General features: G+C 44.9%; 1 protein-coding gene across 5 annotated transcripts in view; it reads left to right on the top strand.

The window, feature by feature from the left end:
• The window catches only part of GOLGA4 (golgin A4), a 246,749-nt gene that overhangs the window by 42,813 nt on the left and 180,738 nt on the right, over window positions 1-23,198 (top strand). For 3 of the 5 annotated variants that reach the window (XM_075315051.1, XM_075315053.1, XM_075315050.1), the window contains 3 exons: window positions 8,575-8,628; window positions 11,661-11,975; window positions 21,850-21,897. In XM_075315051.1, coding sequence (XP_075171166.1) covers window positions 8,575-8,628; window positions 11,661-11,975; window positions 21,850-21,897 — 417 coding nt within the window. The remainder of the gene's footprint in view (window positions 1-8,574; window positions 8,629-11,660; window positions 11,976-21,849; window positions 21,898-23,198) is intronic. The other 2 variants (XM_075315054.1, XM_075315052.1) reach the window with 1 other exon arrangement.

Below are 23,198 nucleotides of genomic sequence, written 5' to 3'. Positions count from 1 at the left end.
AAAAAAAAAGAGCATGCGCAGTGAAATCCAGAGGATTCCGCTGCTCAAAATAACGTTACATGCTGCGTTCCTCCCGCTGGGCGGAAGCAACGGAGCGTCGCCCAGCGGAAGCAACGCAGCTCCTTTTGGTACAATCCGTCAACCATACAAGTCTATGGGAAACAGCGGAATCCGTTAACGGATTCCGCTGTTTCCCAAAAGGGCGGATTGTAACGGAAGGAAAATAACGCTAGTGTGAAAGTACCCTTAGCAGTGTGTAATATATCCTTCATGACACATTCCCTCTGGCTCTGATTACTTGCTGTGCCTAGGTCACACTAGACTCAAGCCTGTGCATACGTTGCTTATGTGTATAGTTGCTGAGTTAGTACTCTCTCGTAAATTATATGTAATTTTCTATACGTTTTATATTACCAGACATTAACAAACTGCATGGGTAAGAGGGAATTATTAATTTCAGAAAACATGTAACATAGCATGTTATATAAACTGATCCTTTTGTGTTTTGATCATCTCACTAATACCGTTATGAATATACTCGTATGCTTCATACTATTTACCCACTAGTTTAGTAGGAGTTTGTGCATTCCTGTATACAGAACTGTGCAATTTTTTTTAATAAACCAGTAATATGTAGTAATTTGTCTCTTTACATTAATAATTGTTTTCAATTTATACAGCATGAGGATCAGTCACTTTAGCTAAATTCAGAGACTCCTAGAGCTTAAGTCAGCCATACAAATTAGAATGTGGAGGGGTGAATGAAGCTTCGGCTCGTCTATACACACGTGAGCTCTTTCAGCCATCACCAGAAATCTCTGCCACAAGTTTATCTCCACGAGAACAAAGTAATCCTCCAATCCAAAATTGGACATGCCCAATTAAATATTTTCACAATTAGTTGTCCGGGACACCCATGCTCATTAGATTGTCAGCCAAATTCCTCAATATTGGCGTGTTGATCTATGCTTTAAAAAGTGACCATTTTTAATTTTTGTTTTAGAAATCAATAGTACATACAATATATAATAAACATGCTTATACCCTTCATATTTTTAGAACATTTTTTTTTCCCTTTTCATGGGACAACACTGAAGATACAACACTTAAATACAATGTAAAGTTGTCCATGTCTAGCTTCTAAACAGTGGAAATTTGGTGTGCCCTCTAAATAACCCACCACACGTCTATTATTGTCTAGCAACTATCAACAAAAGTGAGTGCACCTCACTGCCTTAACCCTCTTGTACATGGAACTGACTAGAGCTTCACAGGAGCCACTGGAATCATATTACATCCACCATGGGGACATCAAGGAGCTGGTGGATGTTAGAGACCTTGCACTCCTCCACCTTCTGTTTGAGGATAGGATGCCCCACAGATGCTCGATAGGGTTTAGGTTTGGAGACATGCTTGACGTGTCCAGCACCTTTACTCTGTTTCTTTAGCAAGGCAGTGGCCGTATTGGAGGTGTGCTTGGGGTCATTATGTTTCCAAGGGGCGGGGGGGAGGGGGGCTCATGCTCTGCTCCAGAATGTCACAGTACATGTTGACATTTATAATTCTCTCAATGAGCTGTAGTTCCCAACAGCTGACAGCACTCATGTAGATCACCACCATGACACTCACAACACCATGCTTGACTGTAGGCAAGATACACTAGTTTGTTTACTTCTGACCTGGTAGATGCTTAACACCATCACAACCAAATAAGTTTCTTTTTTTTTTCCTTTCATCAAACCACAGGACATGGTTCCAGTAATCCATAACCTTAGTCAGCTTGTCTCCAGCAAACTGTTTGCGGGCTTTCTTGTACATCGTCTTTAGAAGAGTCTTCCTTCTGTGATAACAGCAATGCAGACCAATTTGATGCTGTCCGATCTGCGGCGTCTGGTCTGCGTACTGACATGCTGCTCCCCCACCCTTTTAACCTTTGCAGCAATGCTGGCAGCACTCATATGTCTATTTTGAAAAGAAAACCTGTGGATATGATGCTGAGCACGTCCACTCAACTTCTTTGGTTGACCATGGCGAGGCTTGTTCTAAGTGGAGCCTGTCTTGTTAAACCGCTGTATACTCTTGGCCAACGTGCTGCAGTTCAATTTCAGGGTGATGGCAATCTTCTTATATCCTAGGCCATCTTTATGTAAAGTAACAATTCTTTTTTTTTTCAGATCCTCAGAAAATTCTTTGACATGAGGCGCAATGTTGAACGTCCAGTGACTAGTATGAGAGAGTGTGTGACCGATAACACCAAATTTAACTTTTATGCTCCCCATTCACACCTGAGACCGTGTAACACTGAGTCACATGACACCGGGGAGTGAAAATGGCTAATTGGGCACAATGTGACCATTTTTACTTTAGGGTTGTACTCACTTTTTCCAGCAGTTCTGATATTAATGGCTGTGTGAGTTACCGTATTTAGAGGCCAAACCAAATTTCCACTGTTATATAAGCTGGACACTGACTTCTTTACATTGTATGAAAGTGTCACATCGTCAGTGTTGTCCCATGAAAAGATACAAGTGCGTCTCAATAAATTAAAATATCATCAAAAAGTTCAGTTATTTCAGTAATTCAATACAAAAAGTGAAACACATATATGATATAGAGTCATTACACACAGAAGGATCTATTCATGTCTTTTTCTGTTCATGTTGATGATTATGGCTTTCAGCCAATGAAAATCCAAAAGTCGTCATCTCCGAAAATTTGAATATTTTATAAGACCAACTGAAAAAAATATTTTAAACGCAGAAATGTTGGCGCCTACTGAAAAGTCTGTACAGTAAATGTCTCAATACTTGGCCTGGACTCCTTTTACATGAATTACTGGATCAATGTGGCGTGGTATGGAGGCAATCAGCCTGTGGCACTGCTGAGGTGTTATGGAAGCCCGGGTTGCTTTGATAGCAGCCTTCAACTCGTCTGCATTGTTGGGTCTGGTGTCTCATCTTCCTCTTGACAATACCCCATAGATTCTCTATGAGGTTTAGGTCAGGCGAGTTTGCTGGCCAATCAAGCACAGTGATACTGTGGGTATTAAACCAGGTATTGGTACTTTTGGCAGTGTGGACAGGAGCCAAGTCCTGCTGGAAAATGAAATTTCCATCTCCAAAAAGCTTGTCGGCAGAGGGAGGGAAGCATGAAGTGCTTTAACATATCCTGGTAGACGGCTGCACTGACTTGATAAAACACAGTGAACCTACACCAGCAGATGACATGTCTCCCCAAACCATCGCTGATTGGAAACTTCACACTAGACCTCAAGCAGCTTGGATTGTGGCCTCTCCACTCTTCCTCCAGACTCTGTGACCGCGATTTCCAAAAGATATGCAAAATTTACTTTCATCTGAAAACATCACCTTGGACCACTGAGCAACAGTCCAGTTCTTTTTCACCTTGGCCCAGGTAAGACAATTCTGGCATTGTCTATTGGTCATGAGTGCCTTGACACAAGGAATGCGACAGTTGTAGCCCATACCCTGGATACGTCTGTGTGTGGTGGCTCTTGGACTCCAACAGCAGTCCACTCCTTGTGAATCTTCCTCAAATTTTTGAATGGCCTTTTCATAATAATCCTATCAAGACTGTGATTATCCTGGTTGCTTGTGAACCTTTTTCTACCACGCTTTTTCCTTCTAGACAACTTTTTATTAACATGCTTGGATACTGCAGTCGGCTTCTTTAGCAATGACCTTTTGTGGCTTACCCTCCTTGTGGAGTGTGTCAATGACTGCCTTCTGGACATCTGTCAAGTCAGCAGTCTTTGCCATTATTGTTGTAGTCTACTGAACCAGACTAAGGGACCTTTTTAAACGCTTATGAAGCCTTTGCAGATATTTTTGTGGTAATTTTTCTGAGATAATGACTTTTTGGCTTACAGCCAATGAAAACCCAAATCATCAACATTAACAGAAATAAACACTTGAAATAGATCACTCTGTGTGTTTAATAACTCTATACAGTGCCTACAAGTAGTATTCAACCCCCTGCAGATTTAGCAGGTTTACACATTCGGAATTAACTTGGCATTGTGACATTTGGACTGTAGATCAGCCTGGAAGTGTGAAATGCACTGTAGCAAAAAAGAATGTTATTTATTTTTTTTAAATTGTGAAAAGTTTATTCAGAGGGTCATTTATTATTCAACCCCTCAAACCACAAGAATTCTGTTTGGTTCCCCTAAAGTATTAAGAAGTATTTCAGGCACAAAGAAAAATGAGCTTCACATGTTTGGATTAATTATCTTTTTCCAGCCTTTTCTGACTAATTAAGACCCTCCCCAAACTTGTGAACAGCACTCATACTTGGTCAACATGGGAAAGACAAAGGAGCATTCCAAGGCCATCAGAGACAAGATCGTGGAGGGTCACAAGGCTGGCAAGGGGTACAAAACCCTTTCCAAGGAGTTGGGCCTACCTGTCTCCACTGTTGGGAGCATCATCCGGAAGTGGAAGGCTTATGGAACTACTGTTAGCCTTCCACGGCCTGGACAGCCTTTGAAAGTTTCCACCCGTGCCGAGGCCAGGCTTGTCCGAAGAGTCAAGGCTAACCCAAGGACAACAAGGAAGGAGCTCCGGGAAGATCTCATGGCAGTGGGGACATTGGTTTCAGTCAATACCATAAGTAACGTACTCCACCGCAATGGTCTCCGTTCCAGACGAGCCCGTAAGGTACCTTTACTTTCAAAGCGTCATGTCAAGGCTCGTCTACAGTTTGCTCATGATCACTTGGAGGACTCTGAGACAGACTGGTTCAAGGTTCTCCAGTCTGATGAGACCAAGATCGAGATCTTTGGTGCCAACCACACACGTGACGTTTGGAGACTGGATGGCACTGCATACGACCCCAAGACTACCATCCCTACAGTCAAGCATGGTGGTGGCAGCATCATGCTGTGGGGCTGTTTCTCAGCCAAGGGGCCTGGGCATCTGGTCCGCATCCATGGGAAGATGGATAGCACGGCCTACCTGGAGATTTTGGCCAAGAACCTCCGCTCCTCCATCAAGGATCTTAAGATGGGTCGTCATTTCATCTTCCAACAAGACAACGACCCAAAGCACACAGCCAAGAAAACCAAGGCCTGGTTCAAGAGGGAAAAAATCAAGGTGTTGCAGTGGCCTAGTCAGTCTCCTGACCTTAACCCAATTGAAAACTTGTGGAAGGAGCTCAAGATTAAAGTCCACATGAGACACCCAAAGAACCTAGATAACTTGGAGAAGATCTGCATGGAGGAGTGGGCCAAGATAACTCCAGAGACCTGTGCCGGCCTGATCAGGTCTTATAAAAGACGATTATTAGCTGTAATTGCAAACAAGGGTTATTCCACAAAATATTAAACCTAGGGGTTGAATAATAATTGACCCACACTTTTATGTTGAAAATTTATTAAAATTTAACTGAGCAACATAACTTGTTGGTTTGTAAGATTTATGCATCTGTTAATAAATCCTGCTCTTGTTTGAAGTTTGCAGGCTCTAACTTATTTGCATCTTATCAAACCTGCTAAATCTGCAGGGGGTTGAAGACTACTTGTAGGCACTGTATGTGTTTCTCTTTTTTGTATCGAATTACTGAAATAAATTGATTTTTTTGATGATATTCTAATTTATTGAGATGAACTTGTATATTACAATTGTATAAAAATAAGGAACTTTGTAATATATCTCAGCAGAGAAGTCAGCTTCTTTCTTTACCTGAATTGATCTTTCACCTATCAATTTATGGGGGGGAAAAACTGTTTGGCTGTGTGCACACTGCATTTTTAGAGCGTTTTTTCTTTTTTAGTGCAGTTTTGTCACAAAACAAGAAATAAATCCTTAAGATTGTAAAGTCAATGAGAAACCTGAAGTGTAGTGCACATGTAATCTACAGCATATCAATTCTTTCAGCGCTTTTGCTTGCATTTTTCACCATTGTAAAAAATGAAAACGCATGCAAAAAAATGCATCAAAGTTGCCGCAAAAATGCATGTTATTTTGGTGTGTTTTTGTTGCCAACAGATGCAGAAATGGTACAGAAATTTCTGCAATGAAATACTCCATGTATGCTTGTAGCCTTAAAGGAAATCTGCCAGCAGGATTTCACAGCCCCAAAACTGTTTATATGCTTATGTAGCTCAAAGGCAAGGCCAGCCCTGCCTTTACATGATCACTCTGTTTCTTCATTATTGAATTGTGGAATTGAGGCGGTTGATCTGATGCCTCTGTCACTCCAGCTCTATTCCCGCTTCCCATTGCTGCCTTCCAAGCTGCTTGACTAAAAGCCTCTTTGCTGCGTTACTTCAGCAAAGGATCTGTCAGTCAAGCAGAAGGCAGTGGCACAGTTTGGGGAATAGAGCTGGAGTGATCGAGGATGTCTACAGCCTCAATTGCATCTCAATTCAAATGCTGATTTCTCCGTAAAGGAGAAACTTAAGGTCCAGTCACACTAAACAACTTACCAGCGATCCCAACAACGATAGGGATCGCTGGTAAGTTGCTAGGAGGTTGCTGGTGAGATGTCACACTGCGACGCTCCAGCGATCCCACCAGCAACCTGACCTGGCAGGGATCGCTGGAGCGTTGCTACACGAGTTGCTGGTGAGCTCACCAGCAGCCAGTGACCAGCCCCCAGCGCCGCGTGGAAGATGCTGTGCTTGGTAACTAAGGTAAATATTTACCTTGGTTACCACCAGCGCACGCAGCTACACGTGCAGAGAGCAGGGAGCAGCGCACACTGCTTAGCACTGGCTCCCTGCTCTCCTAGTTACAGCACATATCGGGTTAATTACCCGATGTGTGCTGCAGCTAAATGTGCACAGAGCAGGGAGCAGCGCACACCGGGTGCAGCTGCACAGGGTACATATATAGGGTATAGAGTACAGGGTGCAGCTGCACAGAGCAGGGAGCAGCGCACACTGCTTAGCGCTGGCTCCCTGCTCTCCTAGCTACAGCACACATCGGGTTAATTAACCCGATGTGTCCTGCAGCTACATGTGCACAGAGCAGGAGCCGGCACAGACAGTGAGAGCGGAGGAGGCTGGTAACGAAGGTAAATATCGGGTAACCAAGGACAGGGCTTCTTGGTTACCCGATGTTTACTGTGGTTACCAGCCTCCGCAGAAGCCGGCTCCTGCTGCCTGCACATTTAGTTGTTGTTGTGTCGCTGTCACACACAGCGATCTGTGCTTCACAGCGGGACAGCAACAACTAAAAAATGGCCCAGGACATTCAGCAACAACCAACGACCTCACAGCAGGGGTCAGGTTGTTGTTGGATGTCACACACAGCAACATCGCTAGCAACATCGCTGCTACGTCACAAAAGTTGTTCGTTAGCAGCGATGTTGCTAGTGATGTTGCTTAGTGTGACGGGGCCTTTAGTCTATGTAAAGGCATTACTGGACTTTTCTTTAGATGTGCTTCTAGCTCTTTCATATAGTTTGTGGGTAAAATCCAGCTAATCCATTGCCTTTCAATCTATTCAGTGACTTTGAATTAACAGTGTGACTGTTGTTTCAGGAGAACTTGCAGCAAAGTGTTGTCTGCCTCTAGCTCCACCTTCCTTCTCCATAGAATTTAATGAGCAGTAGCGGTCATCTTTTTCAATAAGGCCGGAGTCACACGTGCGAATCTCGCATCGCATCACCCTGCACGGCCTGAAGCTCTCCGGACATGCGCGCTTAAGCTGCATAGAAATGCATGCAGATGACCCGCTTGTGTCTGGAGAGCCTGCGGCCGCGCCATGCGATGTGAGACTCGCAAGTGTGACTCTGGCCTAAATGGAAGATCTGACTTTACTGACTACAGATTTATCCATGAGTTGAGATTGAAAAATCCGTCATGACGGAGAAAATAACATGCCTCTGAGATGATATATCACAATGTTGCTTATTTTCACGTGTACTATTAATTTATGAAATAAAAAGGCCTCTAATAAAAGAAATGACCAAAGTGGCATAACTCAAAAGAAAGTGCTAGATAAATATATTCCACTCATCATTGTGCTGCCTATCTCCAGGAAAATGAATGAATGGGAAAGCAAACCAAGTAAAGCTTTACCATACACTGTATATAGCTGTTCTGCCGACCGATAATTCTCATGTCCCCCTGATACAGGAATGCTGTGCTCGGCTGAGCATTCCTGCTTTCTCAAGGAGTGACACCAGAAATCTGACCTTCAAGATCCTTCTGAAGTAATCTTGTCTAGAGAGAATTGGGAGGCCCAATACACATTACTGTCCAAAAGCCCGCCAATATCAGCAGAATCAGCCGGCTTTGGTCTAATGTATATGGCGACCATAACCCTTTCACCCTCTTGCAGACTATTCATGGATTTCCCAGGGTGTAGATGAGATCTACCAACATCAAATGTTGTCCAGACCCAACACGTAGATGTTTATATAGATTGTAATGTACATTGTCCTGTATACATATTGCATTAAACTTCTATGACAATAATGTATTAATCATTTTAATGTTGCTAATTTAGCAGATTGTATTACTTCAGTTTATCTTGCTAGTATGAATACATCCAAATAACTCCATATGTCATGTATGTAATTATCTTTTTTCTTATTGTCTAACAGAATGGATCAAGGTCTGCGGACAGTATGAATGGCAGTGACCCAGCTTCAAGTCAGGTATGCTGTACATAGTGTTCCAGCTCTTACCTGGGACTTGCTGCTCTATGTCGAAACACTGCTTGATCTGATGTGGATTCTGGAATGTCCATTTTACATTTGGCTCTGCACATAAAACTAACCCTCCCTTCAATATAGGAGCTCAGATAAGTTTTTATGGGTGTCTAATCATAGAATTGTAAACTAGTGGGATAATGAATGTGCTTTGTACTATATATCGGTTAAGTTATGCATCTACTACTCCTTAGCCACATTCAATAGTACAATTCATGAAATTAAGGCTATGTGCGCACGTGTGCGCTCTGCACCGCACCTAAAAGGTGCGCTTCAGAGCGCAGCTGAAAAGCTCCGTTCTGAAGCGCATGGTGCCGGCAGAGAACGTGCGCTCTGCATGCTGCCTCTCCCTATAGACAGCATGCAAACCGCAAGGAAGAAGTGACATGTCATTTCTTAGAACGCAGCGATTCGGGCAGCAGCGTTCTAATATGCCACGTGCGCACGGCTCCTGCACAATCTCCATAGACTGTGCAGGGAACGCAGGACGCATGCAGTTGCGCTGCGGTGCAGAACGCAGCGTGACTGCATGCAATACGCACACGTGCGCACTTAGCCTACAGGGAATCTGTCTGCAGAATTTCACTGACAACTTGTTTGCACCTAGAGCTCTTTCAAAGGCAAGTCCCAGCAATACCTTTACATGGCCAGTCCATTACACTGTTACTGAGATATCAGTGTTTGAATTGATATGCAAATGAGTCTGTATCTCTGAGGCCTCTGTCACTCCAGCTCAATTCTCCGGCCCTTGCTGTCTCGTCTTGCTTGACTGACGTCTCCTTTGCCTCTGGTTCCACAGCATAGAGGCTGTCAGTCAAGTAGGAAGAGGCGGCAATTGGTGGGGAATAGATCTGGAATGGCAAAAGCTTCTGATCTGCAACCTTATTTGCGCAACAGTTCTAACGCTGATTTCTCAGTTATGGAGGAATGACTGGCCATGTAAAGTATTGCTGGACTTGTCTTTGAATGAGCTAAAGGCGCATCTATAGTTTTGGCAGGTAATATCCTGCTGACATATTCCCTTTGAATGGTAGTAAGTATTCCATTTCTTTGGTCAATTAGGATGACTGCTATATCTCAAGAAGGTGAAATGTCAAAATAATACTAGTCAATTTATTTATTTTACCTTTTATTTGTTTCATCACATTTCCAGTGGTTCAGAAGTTTTTATACATGTTTTGAGTGTATGCCATTGTCTTAAAGTGAACTGATCGGGTGCAATATGCACCCAGAACCACAAGCCGTTCTGGGTGCATATTGCTAATCCCTGCCTAAGGGGGGCTTTACACGCTGCAACATCACTACCGATATATTGTCGGGGTCACGTCGTTAGTGACGCACATCCGGTAGCGACATCGCAACGTGTAAATCCTAGGTGCAATGATGAACGAGCACAGAAGCAAACAATATCGCTGATCTGTGTAACGTCGTTCATTTCCATAATGTCGGTTCGACCGCAGGTACGATGTTGTTTGTCGTTCCTGCAGCTCCACACATCGCTTTGTGTAATCCCGCAGGAGCGACAAACATCTTTTTACCTGCGTCCTGCCGGCAATGCGGAAGGGAGAAGGTGGGCGGGATGTTATGTCCCGCTCATCTCCGCCCCTCAGCTTTTATTGGCCGGCCGATTAGTGACGTCGCGGTGAAGTCGCTGTGATGCCGAACGCACCTCCCCCCCTTGAAGGAGGGATTGTTCGGCGGTCACAGAGACGTCGCCGACAAGGTATGTGCGTGTGAAGCTGCCGTAGCGATAATGTTCGCTACGGCAGCAATCACCACATATCGCATGTGCAACGGGGGCGAGTGCTATCACGCTGGACATCGCTAGCAATTGCGATGTCGCAACGTGTAAAGCCCGCCTAACCGTCCCTGTATACAGTAGCATAGATAAAGGGATCTTTAGAAAAAGTATTTCTAAAGATCATTTATGATACGCTAATGAGCACGGGGACCAGTTGCAAGGGCGTTCTTCCCCTGAGTAGTAGTCTGCCCTCTTAGCATATTAGCATGCCCACAGGGGCATGCTTTCTAACATGCTATTGACTGCCCACTGTCATCAGCGGTGACGTGCACACCAGTGTGTTGTCAGTGCGCATGATCAGAAGTCCCGGCTCTTCCGGTTATGAGCACTATGAAGCTGGGTGTACACGTCCTGGCTCAGAGAGGTCTGCTGCACATTACTGGAAGTCCCAGGACTTCTGATCATGTGCACTAAGCTTAAACCTGGCATTCTGAAGCGTTGACAACTGATACAGGTATGAGCATCACCACTGATGACGCTGGGCAATATGCATTGAATAGCATGTTGGCACACCACTGTGGGCATGCTAACCTACAAAGAGGGCAGACTAGTCAGGGGTAATAATGCCCTTGGCCCTGCGCTCATTAGCATATCATAAAGGATCTTTAGAAATACTTTTTGTAAGGATCTCTTTTATCTATGCTACTAGATATAGGGACGATTATGCCTGGATTAGCAATATGCACCCAGAACTGCTCGTGGTTCTAGGTGCATATTGGACCTGAAAGGTTCACTTTAAAATGTCCATCTAGGGTCACATGCATCTGGTAGTCTAACACAAACCTCTCACTACAAGATTCTCGAATTTTGGCCTATTACTCTTGCTAAAACCAATGTAATGAGTTGGGTTTGTAAATTTACTTGGTTACTCAAGCTTTTCCAGTATTCGGCAATACAAGAAAAATGCTGAGGTTCCCCAATGACCTGCATTAGGTTCGTTATTCGTGACGAATACTGGAATAGCACTTTGGGATTTGTTACATGAATAGTTATTTGCCCATCATTAGGGTGATGCTTGGCATGCCATGTTCCTCCACCACAATGACTTCATCTCTCTACAGCTATCAAAAAATTATAGTGTTTATGACCTCAGTTAATATGGTGCCCTACACCTTCTTTAGTGTTGTAGTTACAGTACTTTAATATTTTTGACGCAATAAAATGTTAATTTTTTCAGAAGAACGAACCTCAGTCTTTTGCCCAAAAGCTTCAACTCCGTGTCCCATCAATGGAGTCACTATTTCGAAGCCCAGTAAAAGAAACCTTGTTCCGATCTCCATCCAAAGAATCTCTTGTGCGAAGCAGTTCACGTGAATCTTTGAACCGGATTGATGGAGAGAGTTCAGGGCCAGTGTTCGATCCACCTTCAGATATTGAGAGTGAAGCAGAAGATGCTGCAGGTACTCATGAAGGGCTCACCAAAGATCAACTCTTTCATAGACTCCATAGGATGGAGAAGAGCTTGGGCAACTACCGAGGGAAATATTCTGAGGTATGTCTGATTATTACCTGTGGGTCTTAGTAGAAGAAATCCTTATTAGGCTAAGTGCACACATCCGTTTTTTGCCGTCAGGCATATTCCGGCGTGTGAGTCCCGCAACGGATCCGGCAAAATTTGTGAAAAAACGGATGCGCGGGACCGTTTTTTTTTCGGATCCGGCATACCTGATCCAGCAAAAACCGGATCAGGTGCATCCGTTTTTTCATCCGGCGCATCCGGTTTTCTGTCCGTTTTTTGCCGGATCCGTTTTTTGGTGTTGTTTTTTTTTTTTTTTTAACCCTAAACCTATATATGTTTGGTGTCTACGAACTCGCACTGACCTGAGGAATCACACCCACACATCAGTTTTACCATATAGTGAACACAGTGAATAAAATATCTCAAAAACAATAGTGCGATCGCACTTTTTTTGCCATTTTTCTGTATTTGGAATTTTTTTTTTGCTGTTTTCCAGTACACTATATGGCAAAACTTATTGTTTCATTTAAAAGTACAGCTCGTTCTGCAAAAAATGAGTCCTCACATGACCATATTGACTGAAAAATAAAAAAGTTACGTCTCTCAGAAGAATGGCGAAAAAAAGAAGGGAAAGCGAAAAATCGGCTGGTCGTGAAGGGGTTGTATCCCTCAATCCCCCTTTTATTACATATATAACACATATTTAAGGTTTAAAAAATCCTTAATTTAAAAAATAAAATATTTTCCCCATTTCTATACACCATGTTTTTTTAAACAAAGACCCCCAAAGTACCATAGGTGCTTTCCTTTGAGAAATAACCCAATCATGTAAAGTTACCTAAAAAACACACACCAAATACAAAGGTTTTGGAGCAAGTTTAATATTTCTATTTTTAGGCTGTGTTCACACACTGCGTTTTTTACCTGCGTTTTTGGTCCGTTTTTGGTCCGTTTTTGCTGCAGAAATTTCTTGAGAAATTCTTGTAACCTTTCTGCAGACATTCCCCAGCAAAACCTATGGCAAAAAAAATTAGCTGTGCACACACTGCGTTTTTTTCTTAAGAAAATTCTTTCAGTAGATTTTCTTAAGAAAAAGAATGAGCATGTCACTTCTTTTCTGCAGCTAACTGCGTTTTTTGCCATAGATAATTGGCACAATAACGCAGGGAGCAACCAGCGGTAAAAACGCACCAAAAACGGACCAAAAACGCACCGAAAACGCGGCAAAAACGCAGGTGCGTTTTTGGTGCGTTTTTTAACACAGGTGCACTTTTAAGAAATTTCTTAAGAAAAATCATTTTTCTAGTGTGAACATAGCCTTAATCTTTTTTTTTCTGCAATGGAGGAGCTACATAGCTTTATATACCTGTGTTGTGCCAGTTTGAGCATGCTCAGTTTAAAAAAACTGATCCGTCCATGTAATCCGTTTTTTGCCGCATCCCGCTGGATCCGGCGTCCATGGACAGCCATTATACATTACGCTGCATCGCGCCGGATCCGGCAGGATGCGATTTTTCTCATGACACAAAAAACGTCTAGGTCTGCAGTTTTTCCGCCCGCCAAATCAGACCATTACGCTGGATCCGGCAAAAAAACTGAGAGAACGCATGGCCATGCGGCACAATCCGGCGCTAATGAAAGTCTATGGGGAAAAAAACGGATCCGGCGACAGCTGTTGCTGCATTTGGTTTTTCAGAAATGCGCCGGATTGTGCCGCACAGCAAAAACCTGATGTGTGTACATACCCTTAATCTGTAACACTGGTTACCTGCTTCCTTACATTCTGGTTGTGTCCTTTCTGGCATTTTGTGCCTATGCTATACAGATGTTTATCATAGCTACATTTTGTCTGGAGGGGCAGAAGAAGTCTGTCATAAATCAGTATTTATTGATTTGAGACCTAGTCATTTCAATGCCTTTTTCCTTGGACCTCTTGCACTAATAAAACAGATAATAAGTAGGGAGGGGAGAATTGATTTGCAGGACTCTGGTCTATCAGGCAGGTCAGTAATCTGTGATCACTGGTCGGAAGGAGTCTCCTTACCTGCCAGCATACCTGTGAGCTTTATTCTGCTGGTATGTGTGATTCAGGTCATTCTCTTGCTGTATTTAGTATGTGCAAGATACTGCATGTAAATATTAAGTTACAAGTCCCTAAATACAAATATATGTAGTCTGCACCTTTCTATTCTGTCATGTATGTATGAATGAAGTACCAAAATGAATAGTATCAAAGAGAGCATCATTCTTTGATGATACTTGGTTGAATTTTGAGACTGACGTTTTCATGAGAACATCTAAACGTCCATGCCCCTATACATCCAGACTGGTGTGCACGCCCGTTGTGGTGACCTGTGCCCTGGAGTAAGATGCACCAAGGTTAAGAGTTGGGGGATTCTTTATGAATAAGTCACCTTTCAGGTTCCATATGCCTACAAAATAAAATGTACTCAATTTGAAGACTGGAATTAACTTCTGTAGTAATTATGTAATTGTCGCCTAAAAATTCCAAAAGTTGCACATTTTTTGCGCAACTTAAAGATATGCAAGAATTGTTAAATGTCAAGCAATACAACTCATGCAGAATTCTGGCTAAAGGTTATCTACAAGCCATGAATTGCCACAATTATTAATTATATCAGACTACAGTCTGCGATCACGGAGACCGGAAGGCATGCATCTTTTTAGGTGTTTTTATTATTTATTTTTACAACATGCTGCATCATTACATGTTATATGCAACCACCAAATATTTATATTGCACTGTGCATTTGCTCCTTCAGTGGGCAGTGCACGTCATTACTTTCATCTGTTAGCGCCCCACTCATTAGAAACTTCCACCACTGTTCACAATACATCTACGTACTATAACCTAGTGTCCCTAAAAGTTAACTTCTGCTCGCTCTGGCCTTTCCTCCATGTGGGTGTGATTTAATGTGATAGATACATACGACTTGAGGAAAATCATTTGGGTGGAAGATGACATTGCACAGAAAAATGACTGTTCTAAGTTGTACTGTCAATCGACTTGATATCACTGATCCAATGTCTTATTCCAGACAAATTCACATTTCTTTGTCGCTCCATTGGGAGACCCAGACAATTGGGGTGTATAGCTTCTGCCTCCGGAGGCCACACAAAGTATTACACTTTAAAAAGTGTAACCCCTCCCCTCTGCCTATACACCCTCCCGTGCATCACGGGCTCCTCAGTTTTTATGCTTTGTGTTGAAGGAGGCACACATTCACGCAAGCTCCACATTTTAGTCAGCAGCAGCTGCTGATTGTATCGGATGGAAGAAAAGAGGGCCCCAGGGCCCCCGGCATGCTCCCTTCTCACCCCACTAAGTCGGCGGTGCTGTTAAGGTTGAGGTACCCATTGCGGGTACAGAGGCTGGAGCCACATGCCGTTTTCCTTCCCCATCCCTTAGAGGCTCTGGGAGAAGTGGGATCCTAACCGGTCATCCATGCACTGGGACCGGGCTCCCTCCGCAGCCCCTGTGGGAATCTGCCGGACAGGAGACTTGATATCATCAGGGACAGGCCCTGCATCCAAAAGGTACTCTGTGTCCCCTTGGGGACGGTGCATGGAGCGCTCGTGTCACAGAGCTGCAGCGGCTGCTGTATTTTTATGACGACCGGGACTACCGCGCCGACCGCGGTATTAAATTTAGTCCCCGGCTTCATGCGGCCTAGTACCATAACTCCCGCCCCCGGGCCTGCCAGTCAGGGGTAAGGGCGGGACGGTCGACCTGAGGTCGACAGTGAGGGCTGGAGCATACTTTAGGTGTCCTCCTCCCCCCTCACTGATCACTGTGGGGCACCAGATTCCCGCACTTTATTAGCGCCGCCCACGGCTCCCTCCTCCCCTGAGAGCTCCGGCAGCCATTTTTACAATCATTCTGCCGGTGGAGGATTTCAGGAATGAGCTCTGCAGCTCTGGGAGGCCCAGGGCAGGGAATCTGGTGGACACACAACCGCTTTGGGCGGTCGGTAAGCCACACCGGTCACCCGGTGCTGGTCCCCCTAGGGTGCCGAAGTGTATATATATGTATGTATATATATATATATATATATATATATATATATATATATATATATATATATATATATATATATATATATATATATATATATATATATATATATATATATATATATATATATATATACACATACATACATAATACATATATATTATATAATACATATACATATATATATATATAATACATATATATATATATATATAATATATATATATATATATATAATATATATATATAATACATATATATATATATAATACATATATTATATATATATATATATATAATACATATATTATATATATATATATAATACATATATAATACATATATACATACATATATATATAATACATATATACATACATATATATATAATACATATATACATACATATATATAATACATATATACATACATATATATATAATACATATATACATACATATATATATAATACATATATACATACATATATATATAATACATACATGTATGTATATGTATGTATGTGTATACATTTTCTCTGTTCGGCCGCATTGTTTGGCTTTTGGCTATATACCCTCAGTGATCACGCTCCTAGGAGACAGCAGCATGTCGTTCACAAGGAGCAAGGGTGCCAAGACACAGGGTTATTTTGCAACCTGTACCTCTTGTGCGGCTATGTTACCTGGAGGCTCCACCTACCCTCACTGTGAGCAATGCTCGGCCCCTGTAGCACTCGCTCAGCCGGAGCCTCGGGCGCTGGTGGGACCCTCGGCACAGGCAGAACCGCCGGCTCCCCCTGTCCAGGTGGCAGGGACAGAGTTTGCAGTTTTGGCTGAGAAACTCTCTGAGTCGCTTTCACAATCCATGGCTCAGTCTATGGATAAATGGTCTGCTAAGATACTAGAAGCCTTGCAGTCCAGATCGGTCCTTACTCAGGCCCCGGGCACTGTAGGATCATCGCCCCCAGGCCCCTCTCGGTCTGCGCCGCAGCGTGCTCCTGGGGTGGCACCTAGGTCCCACGGGGAGGACTCCGGCACGGACCGTAGTCCCAGACCGGCTAAGCGGGCTCGCTGGGAATCTTCCCCGACTTCATCACGCTGTTCGGGATCTCAGCTTGAGGACTCTCTGGAGGATGAAGCGGATGTCGCAGCTCAGGGCTCTGACCCGGACGTTGCTCTCAATCTTGATACACCTGAAGGGGACGCCATAGTAAATGACCTTATAGCGTCCATCAACCAGGTGCTAGATCTTTCTCCCCCAACTCCACCTATAGAGGAGTCGGCTTCGCAGCAGGAGAAACACCAGTTTAGGTTTCCCAAACGTACACGGAGTGCGTTTTTCGATCACTCTAACTTCAGAGATGCTGTCCAGAAGCACAGAGCATTTCCGGACAAGCGCTTTACTGAGCGGCTTATTGACACACGTTACCCCTTCCCCTCTGACGTTGTTAAGGGTTGGGCTCAATGTCCCAAGGTGGATCCTCCAGTCTCTAGACTGGCGGCTAGATCTGTAGTATCAGTGGCAGATGGCTCATCGCTCAAGGATGCCACTGACAGGCAGATAGAGCTCCTGATGAAATCCATCTATGAAGCCACAGGCGCGTCTTTTGCCCCGGCCTTTGCAGCAGTGTGGGCTCACCAAGCTATCTCAGCTTGTCTGTCTGAGATTAATGCGGTCACATGTACCTCTGTTCCGCAAGTTGCGTCTTTGACGTCTCAGGCGTCGGTATTTTCATCCTACGCCATGAATGCCGTCCTGGACTCTGCTAGCCGTACAGCGGTAGCGTCCGCCAATTCGGTGGCAGTCCGCAGGGCCATGTGGCTACGCGAATGGAAGGCAGACTCTGCTTCCAAGAAGTTCTTAACCGGTTTGCCGTTTTCTGGCGACCGATTGTTTGGCGAGCGATTGGATGAAATTATTAAGCAATCCAAGGGAAAGGACTCGTCCTTACCCCAGTCCAAACCAAACAGACCTCAGCAACGGAAAATTCAATCGAGGTTTCGGTCCTTTCGGCCCTCAGCCAGAGCCCAATCCTCCTCGTCCAACAGGCCACAGAAGGGCCAGAGGAACTCTTTTATGCATGGCGGTCTAAGTCACGTCCGCCAAAGACCGCCGGAGGCACTGGCTCCAAGGCGGCCTCCTCATGACTTTCGGCCTCCCCAAACCGCATCCTCGGTCGGTGGCAGGCTCTCCCGCTTTTGCGACGCCTGGTGGCCACATGTCCAAGACCGATGGGTGAGAGACATTCTGTCTCACGGTTACAGGATAGAGTTCAGCTCTCGTCCTCCGACTCGTTTCTTCAGAACATCTCCGCCCCCCGAGCGAGCCGAGGCACTTTTTCAGGCGGTGAACACTCTGAAGATAGGAGTCGTGATCCCCGTCCCCCTTCAGGAACGTGGTCGCGGGTTTTACTCCAATTTGTTCGTGGTGCCAAAAAAGGACGGATCATTCCGTCCCGTTCTGGACCTCAAACTGCTCAACAGACACGTGAGAACCAGACGGTTTCGGATGGAATCTCTCCGCTCAGTCATCGCTTCGATGTCCCAAGGAGACTTCCTAGCATCAATCGACATCAGGGATGCTTATCTCCATGTGCCGATCGCACCAGAGCATCAACGCTTCCTGCGTTTCGCCATCGGGGACGAACACCTTCAGTTTGTGGCACTGCCTTTCGGCCTGGCGACAGCCCCACGGGTCTTCACCAAGGTCATGGCATCCGTTGTGGCGGTCCTACACTCTCAGGGCCACTCGGTGATCCCTTACTTAGACGATCTCCTAGTCAAGGCACCCTCCCGGGTGGCATGTCAACACAGCCTGACCGTCGCTCTGGAGACTCTCCAGAGGTTCGGGTGGATCATCAATTTCCCAAAGTCCAAATTGACACCGACCCAATCACTGACTTACCTCGGGATGGAGTTTCATACTCTCTCAGCGATAGTCAAGCTACCGCTGGACAAACAGCGTTCGCTGCAGACAGGGGTGCACTCTCTTCTTCGGGGCCAGTCTCACCCCTTGAGGCGCCTCATGCACTTCCTGGGGAAGATGGTGGCAGCAATGGAAGCAGTCCCCTTTGCGCAGTTTCATCTGCGTCCACTCCAATGGGACATTCTCCGCAAATGGGACAGGAGGTCGACGTCCCTAGACAGGAACGTCTCTCTTTCCCTGGCAGCCAAAACCTCTCTTCAGTGGTGGCTTCTTCCCACTTCTCTGTCGAAGGGAAAATCCTTCCTGCCCCCATCCTGGGCTGTGGTCACGACGGACGCGAGTCTGTCAGGGTGGGGAGCGGTTTTTCTCCACCACAGGGCTCAGGGAACCTGGACTCCGACAGAGTCCTCCCTTCAGATCAATGTTCTGGAGATAAGGGCAGTGTACCTAGCCCTAAAGGCGTTCCATCGGTGGCTGGAGGGCAGGCAGATCCGCATACAGTCGGACAATGCCACGGCGGTCGCGTACATCAACCACCAGGGCGGCACGCGCAGCCGTCAAGCCTTCCAGGAAGTTCGGCGGATTCTGCTGTGGGCGGAGGCCACAGCCTCCACCCGGACGTGTTTCGAGAAAACTGTTGCCGCTGGGGAACGCCGGACGTCGATCTCATGGCGTCTCGGCACAACAACAAAGTCCCGGCATTCATGGCACGGTCTCAAGATCACAGAGCTCTGGCGGCGGACGCATTAGTTCAGGATTGGTCGCAGTTTCGACTTCCCTATGTGTTTCCTCCTCTGGCGATGCTGCCCAGAGTGTTACGCAAGATCAGGTCCGACTGCCGCCGCGCCATCCTCGTCGCTCCAGACTGGCCGAGGAGGTCGTGGTACCCGGATCTGTGGCACCTCACGGTGGGTCAACCGTGGGCAATCCCAGACCGTCCAGACTTGCTGTCTCAAGGGCCATTTTTCCATCTGAATTCTGCGGCCCTCAACCTGACTGTGTGGCCATTGAGTCCTGGCTCCTAGCGTCCTCAGGGTTATCTCAAGATGTCATTGCCACTATGAGACAGGCCAGGAAACCAACGTCCACCAAGATCTATCACAGGGCTTGAGGATCTTCTTATCCTGGTGCTCTGATAAGGGTTTTACTCCCTGGCCGTTTGCCTTACCCACGTTTCTTTCCTTCCTTCAATCCGGAATGGACAAGGGTTTGTCTCTCGGCTTTCTCAAGTATCGGCGCTTTCCGTGTTTTTTCAAAAGCGTCTAGCCAGGATTCCACAGGTCCGCACAGTCCTGCAGGGAGTTTGCCACATAGTCCCACCTTACAAGCGGCCGCTGGAACCCTGGGATCTTAACAGGGTCCTAAGGGCTCTTCAGAAACCACCTTTCGAGCCGCTGCGGGATGTTTCTTTATCACGTCTTTCGCAGAAGGTGGCTTTTCTAGTGGCAGTTACATCGCTCCATAGAGTGTCGGAGCTAGCAGCGTTGTCATGCAAAGCCCCCTTCCTGGTTTTTCACCAGGATAAGGTGGTTCTGCGTCCGGTCCCGGAATTTCTCCCTAAGGTGGTATCCCCTTTTCATCTCAATCAGGATATCTCCTTACCTTCATTTTGCCCTCATCCAGTTCACCAATGTGAAAAGGATTTGCACTTGTTAGATCTAGTGAGAGCACTCCGGCTCTACGTGTCTCGCACGGCGCCCCTGCGCCGTTCTGATGCGCTCTTTGTCCTTGTCGCTGGCCAGCGTAAGGGATCGCAGGCGTCCAAGTCAACCTTGGCTCGGTGGATCAAGGAACCGATTCTTGAAGCCTACCGTTCTTCTGGGCTTCCGATTCCTTCAGGGCTGAAAGCCCATTCTACCAGAGCCGTGGGTGCGTCCTGGGCACTTCGGCACCGGGCTACGGCTCAGCAGGTGTGTCAGGCAGCTACCTGGTCTAGTCTGCACACTTTCACGAAACACTATCAGGTGCATACCTATGCTTCGGCAGACGCCAGTCTAGGTAGGCTAGTCCTTCAGGCGGCTGTTGCCCACCTGTAAGAGGGGGTCGTTTTTTTTCGGCTCTTTTTATCGAGGTATTCTTTTACCCACCCAGGGACTGCTTTTGGACGTCCCAATTGTCTGGGTCTCCCAATGGAGCGACAAAGAAGAAGGGAATTTTGTTTACTTACCGTAAATTCCTTTTCTTCTAGCTCCTATTGGGAGACCCAGCACCCGCCCCTGTTCCCTTCGGGCTGTTGTTCTTTTGTGTACACATGTTGTTCATGTTGAATTGTTCTTTTGGTTCATGGTTTTCAGTTCTCCGAACATCCTTCGGATTGAATTTACCTTAGACCAATTTATAAGTTTCCTCCTTCCTGCTTTTGCACCAAAACTGAGGAGCCCGTGATGCACGGGAGGGTGTATAGGCAGAGGGGAGGGGTTACACTTTTTAAAGTGTAATACTTTGTGTGGCCTCCGGAGGCAGAAGCTATACACCCCAATTGTCTGGGTCTCCCAATAGGAGCTAGAAGAAAAGGAATTTACGGTAAGTAAACAAAATTCCCTTCTTTTCTTCTATCTCTGGCCGATATAGCTTAACAGCTCCTTTACATATATCTCCCTGAGAATCTGCCTCCAGAGCTTATTTTAAATGAAGGGGGATGTTACTGTTGTGAGACATGTAGATTAGGAAGACAGACTGTCAGTCACTACATGTCTCACTGGTAATCCGCTTCCATTTAAAATAGGCTCTGGAGGCAGATTCTCAGGGATAGGTGTGTCTGTCCCATAGAAAACTGTAGATTACTCTGGAATAAGACATCAGATTGCAGAAAGCATAGGTAGCATTTTATCCAGCTTCCTATGATCTGCATGCCCATATTGACGGTTTGGGAGGGGCAATCCTGACAGATTCCCTTTATGTAAACTAATGTACCCAATTTACCCATTTTGTCGTTCTGCATTTCAGTTAGTCACAGCATACAGAACGGTTCAGAGGGACAAAGAAAAACTACAGGTGAGGAATGTGAAATATTTTCAACAGTTAAAAAAATGAAAAGAATGAATATTTTAATAAAAAATATATACAATTTTGCATTGCACATGGTGGATATAGATACATGGCGGCATCACGCGTGTGCTTGATATGTGTCTCTGCTAAGTCAGTGAAAATCCTCCTTCAAATGTCTAATGCAGGGATATCTGAAAGTCTTTTCACTGACTTAGCAGAGCCAAGTCAGTGTTCAGCGCACAGCGTCGTGATTATTACTCAACCTCACCAGTAACAGCTCTCATCACCTATCTCCGTAATGGGAAAATCTTCACTGAATACAGATTTTACTTACAAATTGAAAGTAAAAGATTAGTCTAGAATGAAAAAGCAGCAGATTTCTCTGTGATATATTGCAAAGCTTCTTATTTTAATGTGTGCTATTGATTTATGAGATAAAAATGATGATGACTGTTACTATCAAGTTGTATTTTGTATAATTGTATTAAAATATATTGTCAATCATCTAATGATTGCTTTATATTTCGTATACAGTACTGTGCAAATGTTTTAGGCAGGTGTGAAATGTACAGTAAAAATTCCTAAAAATAAACTATTAAACACTTATTTTTTTAAAATCAATAAATAAAATGCAGAGTTAATCAAATCAATATTTGGTGTGACCACTCTTTGACTTCAAAAGTAAAGTTCTTTCATTCTTCTAGGTACACTCTCACACAGGTTTTAAAGGAACTCACAAGAGATGGTGTTTTCTGTGGATATAGGCTTGCACAATTCCTTCCGTCTTTTCATGTAGTCCCAGACAGACTTGATGTTGAGATCAGGGCTCTGCGAGGGCCATAGAATCCCTTCCATATCTCCTTGTTATTCTTTGTTTGGGGTCATTTTTCTGCTACAGAACTAATTTGCAGTCAGTCAGATGCCTACTTGATGGTATTTTATGATGCCTAAGTATGTGCCTGTATTTCTCATTATTTCAGACACCTTTAATCAATCTTGACCAATATTTCGAATTTTAACCAGACCAGTCCACCTGCTGACATTTTTCTTCACCCCAGTTCCTGTGTTTCCTTACATTGTTGATTCGTTTGACCTTGTTTCCATGTTGAAGGTACTGTTTTTGGCCTCAATTCTTTCACGAATACCACACCCGGCCAGACTTCTCCAATCAGTTCTGAGCTGATGGCACTGCCAGACATCTAGCAGTTTTGAATGAAAGTAAGCATGAGTTGTCTTTGATCTGTGGTACAAAGTTTCCTTGGCTGATTATTGTGTCTATGGCCCTCAACATTGCCTATTTCTTGGTG

This window comes from Anomaloglossus baeobatrachus, chromosome 6 (genome assembly GCF_048569485.1).
Source record: "Anomaloglossus baeobatrachus isolate aAnoBae1 chromosome 6, aAnoBae1.hap1, whole genome shotgun sequence".
Classification (NCBI taxonomy): Eukaryota; Metazoa; Chordata; class Amphibia; order Anura; family Aromobatidae; genus Anomaloglossus; species Anomaloglossus baeobatrachus.
Note: the sequence above shows the minus strand (reverse complement) of the source record. Positions and strands in the feature narration are given on the sequence as shown.